This window comes from Pieris napi, chromosome 23, assembly GCF_905475465.1.
Source record: "Pieris napi chromosome 23, ilPieNapi1.2, whole genome shotgun sequence".
Taxonomy (NCBI): domain Eukaryota; kingdom Metazoa; phylum Arthropoda; class Insecta; order Lepidoptera; family Pieridae; genus Pieris; species Pieris napi.
In genome coordinates this window covers 3446110-3460927 of record NC_062256.1, presented here as the reverse complement: position 1 = coordinate 3460927, position 14818 = coordinate 3446110, and the positions used below count along the sequence as shown (strand labels likewise).

Sequence of the window (14818 nt, the reverse complement as noted above, 5' to 3'; positions counted from 1 at the left end):
CAAAAACGAACTAAAAACCTCTAGGTATTCTACCTGAAATAATTAATCAACTCTCCTACATTGCGTTAGACATTTTTAAAGATTCAGTTTATTTATAAATAATATAAAATAAACCCAATATATCTTTATAAGGTCAAAACTCGACGACGTCTGGAGCAAATCGAGTATTTTTTCTGTATTTATTCCTTGAATAAAAAGGAGGTTGTTATGGAAAGAAAAACCTAAAAACCAGGTATCTTTTTTCTTTAATTGTGTATGCAACAGTTTAGGTATATAATTTTCAAGGTTTACGAATAACGGTTGCCCGTGCGAAGCTTGGGTCTTGTTAAAATTAAAAACTTGACTAATAAGAAGATCTACTCACGGTAACTCGTGGTGGAGTCATGTGTACATTGAGTTGACCACCCACCAACAGGCGAACGGTTGCCGTAAAACTGTAACAAAATGTCAATCAACAATATAATCAATCTCAAAACGATTAACACTCACGGACATATTTCAGTGTCTGCCTTATTATGCTTTAGGACGTTCAAGTATTACGTAACGAGTTTTGGGAGGGGGGGGGGGCAGTCCCTTTGTAAGACGTTACGATGCGGGGCGGGGATTGAATTACGCGTTATTGTTAATATTATTTACGACTTACACCACATAATAGTAACTAAAGAGTCATTAGGTGGTCATGAAACGTTTTACTATACTCGAGTACAGTACTGTACTTGGGTACTGAAGAACGTTACGGCGAGTTACATGGGGGTGGGGGGTCAATAATCTCAAAAATTGCATTACGTAATACTTGAACGCTCCCTTATAACCCAAAAGATTTTTTTTTAGTACTAAACTAAAGAAACTTTTTTCTTCTTCAGTCGCGCTCCTCTCGCATAAGAACTTCCTCCACTCCCCCGTCTTGGGCAAGCGTCTACTCCTGGGTGATAGTAAGACCTGTACGGGCCATTACTTGATCGGAGCAAATAGGGGATCGAGGTCTAGAGTCCCCCCCCCCCCTCATGCCACTTACGATAAGTTTTTCTAAATTGTCTTAATGCGTGTCCAAAAAATCAGGATCCGTTGGTAGCAAAGTGTCGAAAGACTTGATATGAACACGTTTGTTTCCTTTTCCTATAATTTCCTTGTAAACTATAAAATTGTCTATTAAAAAGTGTCAGAGTTTTTCACGATATACGCCTTGATTTGGTAGTAAATGTACATTTAGATCACCCTTTTGAAGTTATACTTCTTTAGGCGCGTTATGAAAAATTGATGAGAGTGAAATTTTGCGATGCGCGCGCACCGTGACACAAAATTATCAGTATGAAGTTGCCCACTAACGAATTCTTTTTAAACCAACTGGGCGCCGAGCGTGCGCGAGCTAGATGGGAATATGACAATCTACAAGTAAAAAGAAATAGAATATGCGTGAAGTTAGCAGATATGTCAAGAATTTTGAATGACCATAATATGAATGAATGGCTGAGTTTTAATTATTTTTTCAAATAAATTTAGCAATGCTTTTTCACAAAGACCTATTGTTACTTAGTTAAAACATACCTAGTTATTAAATTGAATGAATAATATAATAAAATAATAAATAATAATATTTATTAAGTATTATTAATATTAATGAATAATTGAATAATATACTAAATATTAAATATTATTAAATTATTAACGTTAAACATTTATTATTAATTATTTAATATTTAAAAAAAATAAAGAAAGCCAAAGAAGTATAACTTCTTACGCGCGTACATAAGTACACGCACCCTTTTTTTTAAATATTGAAGTTCATAAGTTATAGTCACGAATATTTTTTTTTATATATTTAAAAAGCTTCACTCACCGTGTATTAGTTTTCATAACTTGTGGTGGTTGTTTCTCAATTACGAACGTGGAAGTCACCAAAGTAGATAATAAACTTGTCACCTGAAAATATAAAATTTAATTTGACAAGAAGTTTTTATGAAATATAATATTGAGCAGAGTTGTTCTCGTTGCTTGCCTGTTACACAATACTGGGGGCCTACCATGAACTTTCTTAAAACAATCCAGTTGAGATACAGTTGAGTTTAGGTACCTAAGTCAATAGCATTTTTTCGTACCATGACCGCCTATAATTTGCATCGCAAGAACGAATGAAAGAACGATACGTTTGTTTGTGGTTTCTATGTAAGTTTAGAAATTTAACTGTCAAACTTACTTCGACAGATGTTTCTATAAAAATAAATAAAATATAAAATTATTTTAAATAATTCCTCAATTCCAATAAGCTATTATGTCTTAATATATATATTTATTTAATATAAAACTATTCTTTTGATATATTTTAAACGTAAAGTTTTCTAGTGCTATGATTTATTATTAGACACTTATTATTTTTAAACGTTTTTTTTTTTATAGAACGGGGGGCAAACGGACAGGAGGCTCATCTGATGTTAAGTGATACCGCCGCCCATGGACATTCTCAATGCCAGAGGGCTCGCGAGTGCGTTGCCGGCCTTTTAAGAATTGGTACGCTGTTTTCTTGAAGGTTTCCGTCAAATTTTGATAGCAGCTTTCAATATTTTGTCTTGTTTAAAATGTGTTTTTTCTGACAACAAACGAACCAATACGACTTAGAGTCCTTCAAGAAAACAGCATACCGATTCCTAAAAGACTGACAACGCGCTTTTTGTCCTACGGTATTCTACTGTGGGGTATTGCTGCAGAGGTTCAATCCATATTTGTGCTGCAGAAGCGGGCTGTTCGGGGGATTTATTTTGTTTCACCAAGGTAGTCGGTACGGAATAAGTTTAAGAATTTAAATACGTTATGACACTATCTTGTCAATATATTCATAAAAACCGCGACTTGCTAACTGGTAGATTTAGTATCAATTAACACCTTTTTCTGTTGACGTTCTTAAATAAATAAATGTTCTTGGTTACCTGTGAATAAAATTATTTTGAGTTTGAGTTTTAGAAATTGGTACCTACGCTAATATTATTCGATTTGTATAGTAAAATCTCTTTATTCGCTGGGTATACGTTCCATAAATATGCCGCGAATACAGAAACCGTGAATACAGAATGGTAATTTATATGGGTTTATAGGGGTTACGTTCCTAGGTGCCAAAATAAAAAACACAAATATATAAGAAAATAAATTTTATTGATGTTATTGAACATTTTGATTATATAATCATTATCTTCAGGCTTAGGCAATGGTTTTTTTTTTTTTTCGAAATAAGTTAGTCAGGGAAAGCCATGAGAGTGGCGCTTTCGGAATACGCCTTCTCTCATAGCTTTTATTGTTTTATTTAGTTGTTCATATATGAGTTGTTATAAAGGTCGTTATAATTATTTACGACATCCCCTCTCCTGTTATTTTCATTATGTATTTTTTTATTATTATTATTATATTATTTTTTTTAAATAAATAAATGTTATTTAAGGTAACCAATTTAGGCAATGGTTTGAAGAATTTTGTTATTTCCTCTTGCTTGGCAGTTTTTAATAGCTCCTTCAATTCATTTTAATAGCTCCTTCAATTCAGACTGATTGAGCAGTCGCATTAGCAATTTGCCTCTTAAAATTAAGACTTCGTTCCATAGATCAATGTGCATAAAGAAATCGCAAAGCTCATTTGCCATTCTTAAACCTTCACTAAGATTTTTCAGAGTATATGTCATATTTTCAGTTCTAGTTGAAGCATCTTCTTCAATGGGCTGTGAATTTAACATTTCTTCCTCGGTTTCAGTCAAATCTTCATCTTGCGATTCAAGCAATTCCTGAATGTCACTTGATTCTGTCTGTTCGAACCCATCTCTCTTTTCTCGATTCTTCGTCATTTTCCGCAGTCAGGGTAGGTCATAGTTTTTTCCAGAATGACTTCAATGTGTGTGGTTTCAGTTCTTCCAATTATTATTAAATGTTTACGATGCATTTTCCTATGTCAAATTTCTTCCAGCATTCCATATTAACATTCATATCAGGATTGCACTCCATATAATCTATATGATATTGCGTTAAACACCTATTGGATTTTTTTAATGAAATTTTAGATCGGCGAATAAAGAAATTGGGTTGCATTTTTTAATCCGCCAATAGTGAAAACGCGAATAAAGGAAGCGCGAATAGGGAGCTTTTACTGTAATCTTAATTCCAAACTGACCTTGCTATAGATAATCAATTTTTCCAAAGACATAATTAATTAAATTTGATTTATGTAACATCGTTGTTTACTTAATTTTTATAATTTTTTATTTATTTTATACGATTATAAAATAACAGAACCCTCAGCACAATAAATTCATTTTTCTTTACGGAACTCCACAGTTACAATATATAATAATTGATAGTCAATCAAATGTAATGAAGATTTTGTCTTAAATAATAGTTTGCCATAAGTGCGAAAACATGTGTCTTGAAATAGGTATAACTTTGGTTGGTTTATCACTAACAACTTTATTTGGACTCTACGTATTATTATTAATTTTTAAAATTCTAACAGACTCAGAAATTGTTATGTGCAACTGTAAAACAAGACTAGAAGGTAAAACCGTTCTAGTGACAGGTGGAAATTCAGGAATCGGTTTCGAAACAGCAAAAAATCTAGCCCAGCGTGGTGCAAGGGTCATCATAGCAGATGTTACGAACGCTGAAAAGTCAGTCGAAGAAATCATCAGATTCACGGGCAACGAAAAAGTAGAATACCGATATTTGAATCTCGCTAATTTCAAAAGCGTTAAAGAGTTCGCTGAAGACATTAATAAAACAATAGACCATTTGGATATTTTGGTTAATAACGCTGGATGTCTGATGGATAACAAAATTACAGAAGATGGAATAAATATGATAATGCAAGTTAATTACTTGGGACCGTATCTACTAACTAAACTGATTTTAGCAAAGCTCAATACGCAGAGCCGAATAGTGAACGTATCATCTGGGATGTATTTCTGTGGTGAATTAGACTTGCAAGATCTGGCAGGATTGAAACGGAATAATTTTGTCGAATCATACAACAATAGCAAACTCTGTACTGTTCTGTGGACGAAAGCGTTGGCAAAGACTCTGCCCAAAAATGTGTCAGTGTTCTGTCTACACCCAGGCATGGTGGCAACAAATCTTGTTGGTTTCTTAAAAGGCCCAATCGGTACATTTCTTAAGAAATGCTCAACCTTGATAGTAAGAAATCCGTATGAAGGTGCCCAAACGAGTATTCACCTTTGTGTGGCTCCGGATATAGAAGCATTGTCTGGAAGTTATTTTTCGAATTGTAAAGTGGCAACTACGACCAAAATTATAAATGATACTAATATAGATGGTTTGTGGAATGAAACTACTCTCTTTTTGAAAGAAGAAATGAATGGATAAGTGAATAATTAATTATTTCTGGAAAATGTAAATACTAACACAATAGTTTTAAATAAACGTAATGTTATTAACATTAAATATTAAAAGTCTTATATTGCACGCCTCTGGTAGTGCTCTACTCTCGACATGTCAAAAAACCCAGTTTTTCGAAACTTGAATGACTTTTTCTCACTAATATAACACTTACAGGATAATATGAGTGCACTAAAATCGAGTTAAATAATCTATCAAGCACATATGGTATTTTTTATGAACAATTATTTTGTTTAACAGAGTATAGGTCGGTTATCGAAAGCTGGCGGGTTCACAGTACTCACACTAATGCAATTTCACATACAGTATGTTTCAAAATATGATTTTTTTGCCATGCTATACATTTTAGTCCACTCATACACGACGGACAGTCTATTCATGATGTATTTATGATTGTATTTCAGTTTGACATCACGTCTCGCGCTTATTCACAGACACTACACAAGCACAAAGTGTAAATGTGTTGAAGCCGCCAGCTTTAGTTAACATACCTATAAATAATTACATTAAAATCAATCATTCTTGGAGGTCCGTCAGTCTGTGTTTATGGATCCATGTATGTGGCAGAGAAATTGGTCGAAAAATTTATCGTACCAGAATACTTTTTTCTTATTATAAAACGTTATACCCTGGGCTGATTCCTAGTTAATATTAGCGTTCTAAGTACTGTCGTTTAATTATAATTTGTAAAAAACTAAAATACGACAGTGTATTTTCCTCACCTTAGAGTTATGGCGCCACTATATATTTTTTTATTATATTATTGTTTTTTTTCAATCATTCATTTTCATTTATTTTTTTATTTTTATTTTTTTTGTTATTTTGTTTTAAAAAACTTGTTTTTGTTTTAGATTTTTTTTTTTAAATGTGAATGACCGCTATGAGGCGTGCACTTTTGGATTTTCCAAACTATTTCAGTATTAAACTCATTCTTTAAAACCGTATATTCCATATGAACTAGGATTAACCTAACTATAGTAAGATAACACGTGTACTTATTTCTTTGTCAAACGCGGTGATTTCTAAACCGAAAAACGGCTTAGAAAAACGATCGATCGAGAGAGATTCTCTGTGTAGAGCGCGTGATGAGGCTGAGTGGCTTGATGAAACCGACGTTGATCTTCAACAAAGTACAGAGGGCCTACCATGAACTTTCTTAAAACAATCCAGTGGAGATGCAGTTGAGTTTAGGTACCTAAAGTCAATAGCATTTTTTCGTACCATGACCGCCAATAAGCTGAAACGTATTGGCATCGCAATACCGAATGAAAGAACGATCATTTTGTTTGTGGTTTCTGAGTACGTTTAGAAATTCAACTGTCAAACTTACTTCGACAGATGTTTCTATAAAAATAAATAAAATATAAAATTATTTTAAATAATTCATCAATTCCAATAAGCTATTATGTTTATATATCTATATATATAAAAAGAAAATGGTGTTCGTTTGAGGCTCTTTCACGCCTAAACCACTGATCGTATCGACATGAAACTACCACTATTCGATACGAAATTTTTCCTAGATGGTTTATGGCTATTTATTTTTAATTCCAACGTTCCTTCATTTTTTTATTTCTGTTTTACTTTTATGAAAATTTTTCCCGCTAATAAAAACAAAAGAGGCTTCCTAGAACCTCTAAACGTCAACATCTGTTAAAAACTCGATTTTCGAAATATTTCAATTTTCTTATCGGGAAGTTAAAAAGAAGAATAATAAAAATATGAAAAAAAATAAAATAATGAAACAAAATTTATTTTAATTCGTCCAGCAAAGCGGGCGCGAAACGGCTAATATATATATAAACATAACTTTTTTGTAAATATATATATATATATATATATATGTATATATATATTTACAAAAAAGTTGAACAAAAAGTAACTTTTTTAGAATAGCTTATTCGGTCATAGTTGGAAGGCGCAACTGTCAAATTTCGGTTCAGCCGAGCGGTCATGGTACGGATTTTCATACAAATTGAACGAACGAAATCTGATAACCGCTAAGGTCACGTGGAAACATAATGAGAGTCAGGCACAGAAGGCTGATCTTCCACGAAACAGATACAGAAAACTGAGGCCCAGACTTAAAGAACTTTAGCGCCATAGATTTTATATATAAAAAGGAATTTTTCAAATAGAATTAATTTAATTATTTATTTAATCAAGTTAATTTTAACCTCAATCAATAAACTACGATGGGAAATAAATTTAACAAATAACATTTCTATTATTAGTTTTGTACGAAAATTTATCGGCCCTATATATTGTTCTGCGGTCACCATAGCAACGTCCCGGTAAGTATTACGTAAGCACTATAGGAGCAAGGGGGTCTTTAATTTTCTTATTTGGTGATTACGTCAACAGTAATTATTTACTTTTTTACATATATTACACATTGAAAACGAAATGCATTCCGAGGATTTCTACAAAAATTAATACGTTTATGTACAATCATTTTTGAAGATAAATTGCAGAAATCTGCTTACGTAAGACCGTTTCTCCACTGCTCCGGTCCGGCAAACGTTAATTACCGATCCGATTTAGAAACTCACAACAGTACTTACGTAATACTCCGGCATCCGGTTTTTAACGATCCGATAACTAGCTAGATCGGAACGCGGTGTTTTATCGGTCCAAGTATCCAAAAGGTTTTAAATTATTATTCACAGGTTTATTTATAGTTTGTTTAATTTGAAAGAATGTAGATAACCTGGACCAAAGCAAATGATGTTGCTATTTATTTATATTTTTATGCCATAGTATTAGTGAACTATTTATTAAGTAGATTATAATATTTTAACATAGACAATATAAAAAATTAATAAACTGGCCAGGGCAATAAAATATTCAGAATTTAGAACGTTTTATTAATAAAATAAAGTATATGGGTTTTAGTTAAAATAAGTGTTGCATGATAAATTTACAAGTATCGATTATTGTCGGATCGGATATAGTGGAGAAGCGCAATCCGGCCTTCCGATATTTTTCTTATGACTCATTCCGGTATCCGACGCCGGACCGGAGCTGTGGAGAAAGGACCTAACACTTGAACAGCAACATCCCGGTCGCCATGGCAACCTACTATTACCTGTTTACTCATCTCGTCGAGCATTTCCACCAAATGCGGCTGCCGTAGTTCGACGATCGTCTTGCTATTGATTCTTGCGACGTTATTCACTTGCTGTCTGGTACTCCATATTAAGTCGGCAAGGAGTTCGCACCATTCTTGTATGGTGTTGAGGTTAGATTGCATCGGAACGCCATTTCCGCTTAGCTGTTGCTCACGTTTCCATCTGAAAACCATAGAATTTAAATATTTAATAATGAACGGAATTTTTATACTTTTTTATGCTTCCAAAAACCTATTATGCTATTTGGGTTTAACATATGTAGCGTTGGTGAAAGAATTTTGAAATTGGTCCAGTAGTTCTTGAGTTCGTTACAAACATACAAAAATTTAAATCTTTCCTCTTTATATATTAGTATTGATTATTTCTCGTACTCCATAGACAACATACGTCAAAACTTTTTTTTTTGTCGTTGTTTTTACGCTATCAACAAAATATAATATAATAAATATAAATAAAAATATACACCAGCAAAGACGCCCGGTGACGTCACTAAATCTGGTATCAATGATATAGTCAATGATATATAGTCACAGCTATACAGCTATACAGTTGTAATACCATAAACAACACAAACGTCAGATAAGACAAGCTATCATAGACAACAGCACCGTTTTGTCATGATTGATTGTTAGAATAGAAATAATGTATTATACTCTATTATTTTTGAATTATGTAATTTCTTATATCTATTGCTTAAGGCCTAAAAATAACTTTAACTCATGACTGAATAAAAACCTATTCATGCCTTAAATTTAAACGAAATATATTCCAAATAATATCTTGGACTCAATTATGTACAAATAAAAAGGAACTTACTTAATAAGCTCTTCATCAAGAACTTGGCTCTGGAGTTGTCTCAAGTTAGCGATGTTTTCCTTCATATGGTCAACCAGTTCCATTTGCGACTGATTGATTTGTGCGACCTGAATCCAAAATACATACTTAATTCTTATGAAAATTCTGTTTTCATACATTCAGATCTAAACTTTTATTTGCATATTTCTATGACCGTATTCTAGACCATCAACCAAACTCCAATAGTTTAAAGAGTCAAACCATTTACTGACAGCGCCCAAGACGAGCTTGCGACTTAACATACGAAATAGAATATAAACCTAAGTTGGATTTGGATAAGATGAGATTTGAAGACGCGTCAAATGTACTAACGTGTCAAACGCCTTGTTAAAGTACGAAAGTCATAGGTTTGAAGCCATCAAAACTTAGCGTGAACCGAGTGATAATCAGAAACATAGCGCTTAGCGTGTCTCCTGTAATGTCAAAAACATTGATTTTTGACATACCGCGGTCAAATTGTAAAACTATTTTGACATACAAGTGTTATACTTATTTCTAAGTTTGAACTATGACTCCGGTATGTCAAAAATCCTATACGTTTTGACATTTTACATTACAAGTAATGAGTAATAAGCGCCAAGTCTCGACTTCTCACATATAGAACAATTTCTCACCAGAGCATTAAGTTTCCGTTCCATTTCTTCAATCTGCACACGAAGGCAGGCTTCAAGCTCTCGGCGTTCGTTCGTCATGGGACCCGATTGTTGCAAGTAATTTATGTGTCCTGGAACAAAATATTACATTACCATTCGGAACTTTTTTATAAAAAACTTATTAACTATACCTATAGTTTGTTTCGTAAAAAACTACCAACACAATTAATCATACGTGGCCCGAGTATTGATCCCTGTGAAACTATGTTTGTGAGCACCTTCAACTATTAACAATGTAGCAGACACACAAATTAGGTAAATGATTTAATAGTAGCAGTTGTTGGTAAAAACATTTAGCAGACTAAGCTCTTATATAATTGTAATTTTTGAAGTTATACTTCATTAGGCGCGTTATGAAAAATTAATGAGAGTGAAATTTTACGATGCGCGCGCACCGTGACACAAAATTAACAGAATGAAGTTGCCCACGGAAGATGCTACGGCATTGGACATAATTTAAAAACAACATTCGAATAATAATAGAATTTATGTTACACTTAATGTAAGAGAATAATAATATTTATTTATTAAATTTTTCAAATATAAACTGAACTTTATTGACTATAATGACTCCAGTCTTTGATTATTTAATTGTAATTAATTATTTGCATGCAATCAAAAACTATTTTTAATAATGCCAAAGAAGTAAAACTTCTTACGCGCGTACACGCAACCTTTTTTTTTGTATGTTTTATAATGCAAATATAATGTTTAATATTATTCAAAAAATATTTTTCATTATTTTAGTTTTACAAATAGAAGAAGTATTATGCCTAGCTATTATTACCTTTATTCTTGAGACACTCGTGGTACTGGAGCGAGAACGATTCAATGTTGGCTTGCAAGCTCCGTATTTCCTCACTCGCCATATTCACTTTCTGACGGACATTTTGTAAACCCGTAATCAGCTGAAATAAAATAAATTCAAATTAATAAACCAGGATTTTTAATAATAAATTAATCGAGGTGCTGAAGAGTACAATCAAGTTTTTTTTTTAAATATTATGGCAATAGTTTAAAGTGTTATTTTATTAGAAAAATCTCTATCTATACCTCACTATATTTCCTCTCAGTCTGCGGCTGCGCAGCATAAGGGCCCATCGCGGCCTGTATCACCTCCACTTCCATTGCGAGACAACGGCGCATGTACGTGTATAGCTCGTGAGGGGCGTGCCTGAAATAAAAAAAAACATATTAAAAACTACATTTATTACACAATGTGAATAATGGCAACAGGTTGTCCTTTACAAACAATTTCTTCCAAGCAAATATTGTGTATAATAAAAACTTAATAAAATTCCTATATCCTGTATATTTCAATCAAATTACCTCTCTTGAAGTTGGTTAAAAATTTAAATAATAAGGCCTAATAAATATTACTAACAAGTGATCTCTTCCAGGCAATTACAGGAAAAATAATAAACACTATTCAATACTAATATAAGATAACCCACAACAGACCAAAAATCGAAATAAGATATTCTTGTTTCAATTTGATAAAGAACTGTTAACTAGAACAAAATATTGAAGTAAAATCCCAAGTGATGACTTCGATAAAACTTAATAAAAAAAATCTAATATATAAATAAAAAATCAGTGACGCTACAACCTCTTTAGGTCTTGGCCTCAGATTTCTGAATGTGTTTCATGATCATTTTTAAATTGAATAGGTAAGTAGGTGATCAGCCTCCAGTGCCTGACACACGCCGTCGACTTTTTGGGTCTAAGACATGTCTGTTTCCTCACGATGTTTTCCTTCACCGTTCGAGCAAATGTTAAATGCACACATAGAAAGAAAGTCCATTGGTGCACAGCCAGGGATCGAATCTACGACCTCAGGTATGAGAGTCGCACGCTGAAGCCACTAGGCCAACACTGCTCCACTTTTAGTATTTCAGATAATGCAATCAGTAACTTCTAGAAACTAATTGTTATAAAATATATTATCTTACCCATACTGCATTCTGAAGATCTTAGCCGCTTCCAGCAACTTCATCTTGGTAACAAACATCTCCGGAGACAACATCAGCTCAGCATTGGTGTGAATCTCCTGAACTAGCTCCTCAACAAAGAACCTTTGCTGCTCCTCTGGTTCCGGGGTCCTAAAGAAATTAAAATTTGTTACATCCAAAGATTACAGCTTAAGCTTTTATCATGGGTCTTCAATTCAATCCCATGTAAAGAACAAAACCTCCCAGTTTTTCTTTATAGACTACTAGCAGACCGGCCAAGCGTTGCTGTGGCTAAGGTTTTTATATTACATAGTAGTAAACTATTCAAGGGAAACGGTAGGAGAACTTATGTGAAAGTAGATAGATAGCTTATATGAAACATTGGTACTTTTAACACAGCGCCATCTGTTCGAATTGTATCAAATAATAAACAAATATTTGCAATAAAATAATATTGCAGGTATAAAAGGAGATGTAAGCTATCCTATCTTTTAAGTTAGATCAAACTGCACACGGTGTGCTAATTTGATTGATATAGCGGACAAACAATGTGACACATAACTTATAAATATTAAGATTAATGCCTTTTAAAAAGAAAATAATTCTTTATTGTTGGGAATCAATTGCAAGACAAATTCATATAGATAGAAGGATTTATATCCATGATAACCAATTACTTGGTAAGCTTTGCTAAGTTACCTGCTTGAAAAAGTAAGTGATGTAAAAATACACCTAAAAAGAAGTTAATAATAGTCAAAAGGAAGAAGAGGAACAGGAAGTTAGACTTTCAAGAGGAAGTTTATAAAAGTAATGTCTTGCAGAAAATATGTCATGTGTTCTCATAGATTTAAGTTATTAAATACACTTAAGAAATAAAGTAAATGCCTTCTATAGTCTCAATGGCATACAACTATATTGGATGTGTTTATCTAATATATAAAATTCTCGTGTCACAGTTTTCGTTGCCATACTCCTCCGAAACGGCTTGACCGATTTTGATGAAATTTTTTGTGCTTATCCGGTATCTATGACAATCGGCCAACATCTATTTTTCATCCCCCTAAATGTTAAGGGTAGTCCACCCCTAAATTATTTTGTATTAATTTTTAGATATTTTTTTTGTTTTTATTTTTTTATGATACAGCATTAAAAAATACATACAACCCCTAATTTTCACCCCTCTACGATCAACCCCTATTTTTTATTATAAATGATATACATGGCAAAACGACGTTTGCCCGGTCAGCTAGTGATAAATGTTATTAAACAAGGTATTTTAAGTAACGCAAGGCATCTCTTAGCAAATTGTTTTATCTTAAAATGTACCATTTATATTAATGTTCTTTAGCTTTTACTATAGACTTACCAAATGCGACTTTCTATCCATGTTGCCAGACAATGGCGAACTTCAATAGGAAAATGATCTCCATAGATGGCTCGGACCTAAAAATTATATTAAATGACAGTGGTGTGCACAAATCTAATCTAGACTAAAAATCATATAAACTTAATAAATTCATTACTAATAAGATTAATCATTGGAAGTCCTTAATAATAATTTGCATAGTCTAAATTATTATGTTATTTGTCAAAATTAGTAGAGAACACATAATAGGGAACAATACAACTGAAGGTTTACAAACAAGTGCTTTATTTATAAAAATAATCATTTGACCTTGACCTGAGTGCTAATAGTTTTTAGAATTCCATACTTTAATTATTTGCCTAACTCGCTTAAGAAATTACTAAAAAAAGGAGAGAATATGTGATCCTAAATTTAAAAAATTAAATTATATTAGAATATGCACATCAAAACATGATCCAGAACAATATATAACATTAATATTCACATTTTGAATGTGCCCAATCCTCATAATAAATCAGTTGGCAAGGCATGTATTTCTGGATTATACAGGAAATTTATTTGTAATGTAATATAATTTTATTAATCTCAACAAAAATGTTAACATTGTAGATTAATTTAAAAAAAGGTACCTTTTGCAGGCTCTCTGGAGGCAGCTGTTGAGCTCTCGCCCAGAGTGACATCTTGGCTCTGTAAAAAAAGTACTTTTGTAATAATTATTTAATAATATAAAATAATTAATAATAAGTATATTTTTAATAATTTTACTAAAAAGACCTGAAGAATATAATTAATTATTAGTGTGACCTAAGTGTTTTTTCTAAATAAGCTAGCCAATAATCTGGCTACCAAATTAAAAATATATTCATAATATTAATTTCAAGGATGATAATTTGAATAAATCAATTCTGTTCCACATAAACTGAATTTATCATACACAGTACTTACATATTTATCCACCGATGCCCAGTTCTGGATAATTAGCACTTTCTGAAACAATGCAGGACTATTGAATAAAAAAACTTAAAATATTTTTCTGTCTGGACCATTTTCATTATGAATGTCAAGTGTTGAATTAAAGGATTTAAAAAAATGCTGTGTGGGTACCTTGTGATTACAGTTAGGGTATGAAAATCTCAAAGTGACACAATGAAACTACCATATTGTTATAACATAGCAATAAATAAGTGACAAAAACTATGAACTCAAGTTTCATAAACCTTACACTTAGAAATTTTCAAACAATGAACATATTCTAGGAAATAAAACAATCGGACAACTGACTATAGGTACAACCAGTTGAGAATAGTGTTGATTGGTTACTAAAAGTTTAAGATGTTATGTATCAGTTCATAATTAATAATAAGATGAAAGATTAGGCATATTTCTAGAAAGACATGTATTAAATTATAAGTAGTTCCCCACTGGTAAAAACCCATTACAAAAGTCCTTGATGTTGTTTATAGAAAGAAAGTAATTC

The 14818-nt window shown here is 32.4% G+C and overlaps 1 protein-coding gene across 16 annotated transcripts in view; it reads right to left on the bottom strand.

Annotated features, from left to right (window-relative positions):
* LOC125061300 (signal transducer and activator of transcription 5B) overlaps nt 1–14818 on the bottom strand; it is a 37396-nt gene that overhangs the window by 21658 nt on the left and 920 nt on the right. For 14 of the 16 annotated variants that reach the window (XM_047666667.1, XM_047666661.1, XM_047666662.1 and 11 more), the window contains 11 exons: nt 14287–14328; nt 13971–14028; nt 13342–13418; nt 11976–12125; nt 11077–11197; nt 10811–10931; nt 9985–10094; nt 9332–9438; nt 8473–8677; nt 1838–1920; nt 365–434 (listed from right to left, as the gene is read on the bottom strand). In XM_047666667.1, coding sequence (XP_047522623.1) covers nt 365–434; nt 1838–1920; nt 8473–8677; nt 9332–9438; nt 9985–10094; nt 10811–10931; nt 11077–11197; nt 11976–12125; nt 13342–13418; nt 13971–14021 — 1095 coding nt within the window. In that variant the 5' untranslated portion in view covers nt 14022–14028; nt 14287–14328. Of the gene's footprint in view, nt 1–364; nt 435–1837; nt 1921–8472; nt 8678–9331; nt 9439–9984; nt 10095–10810; nt 10932–11076; nt 11198–11975; nt 12126–13341; nt 13419–13970; nt 14029–14286; nt 14345–14818 lie in introns of all 16 variants that reach the window. The other 2 variants (XM_047666663.1, XM_047666666.1) reach the window with 1 other exon arrangement.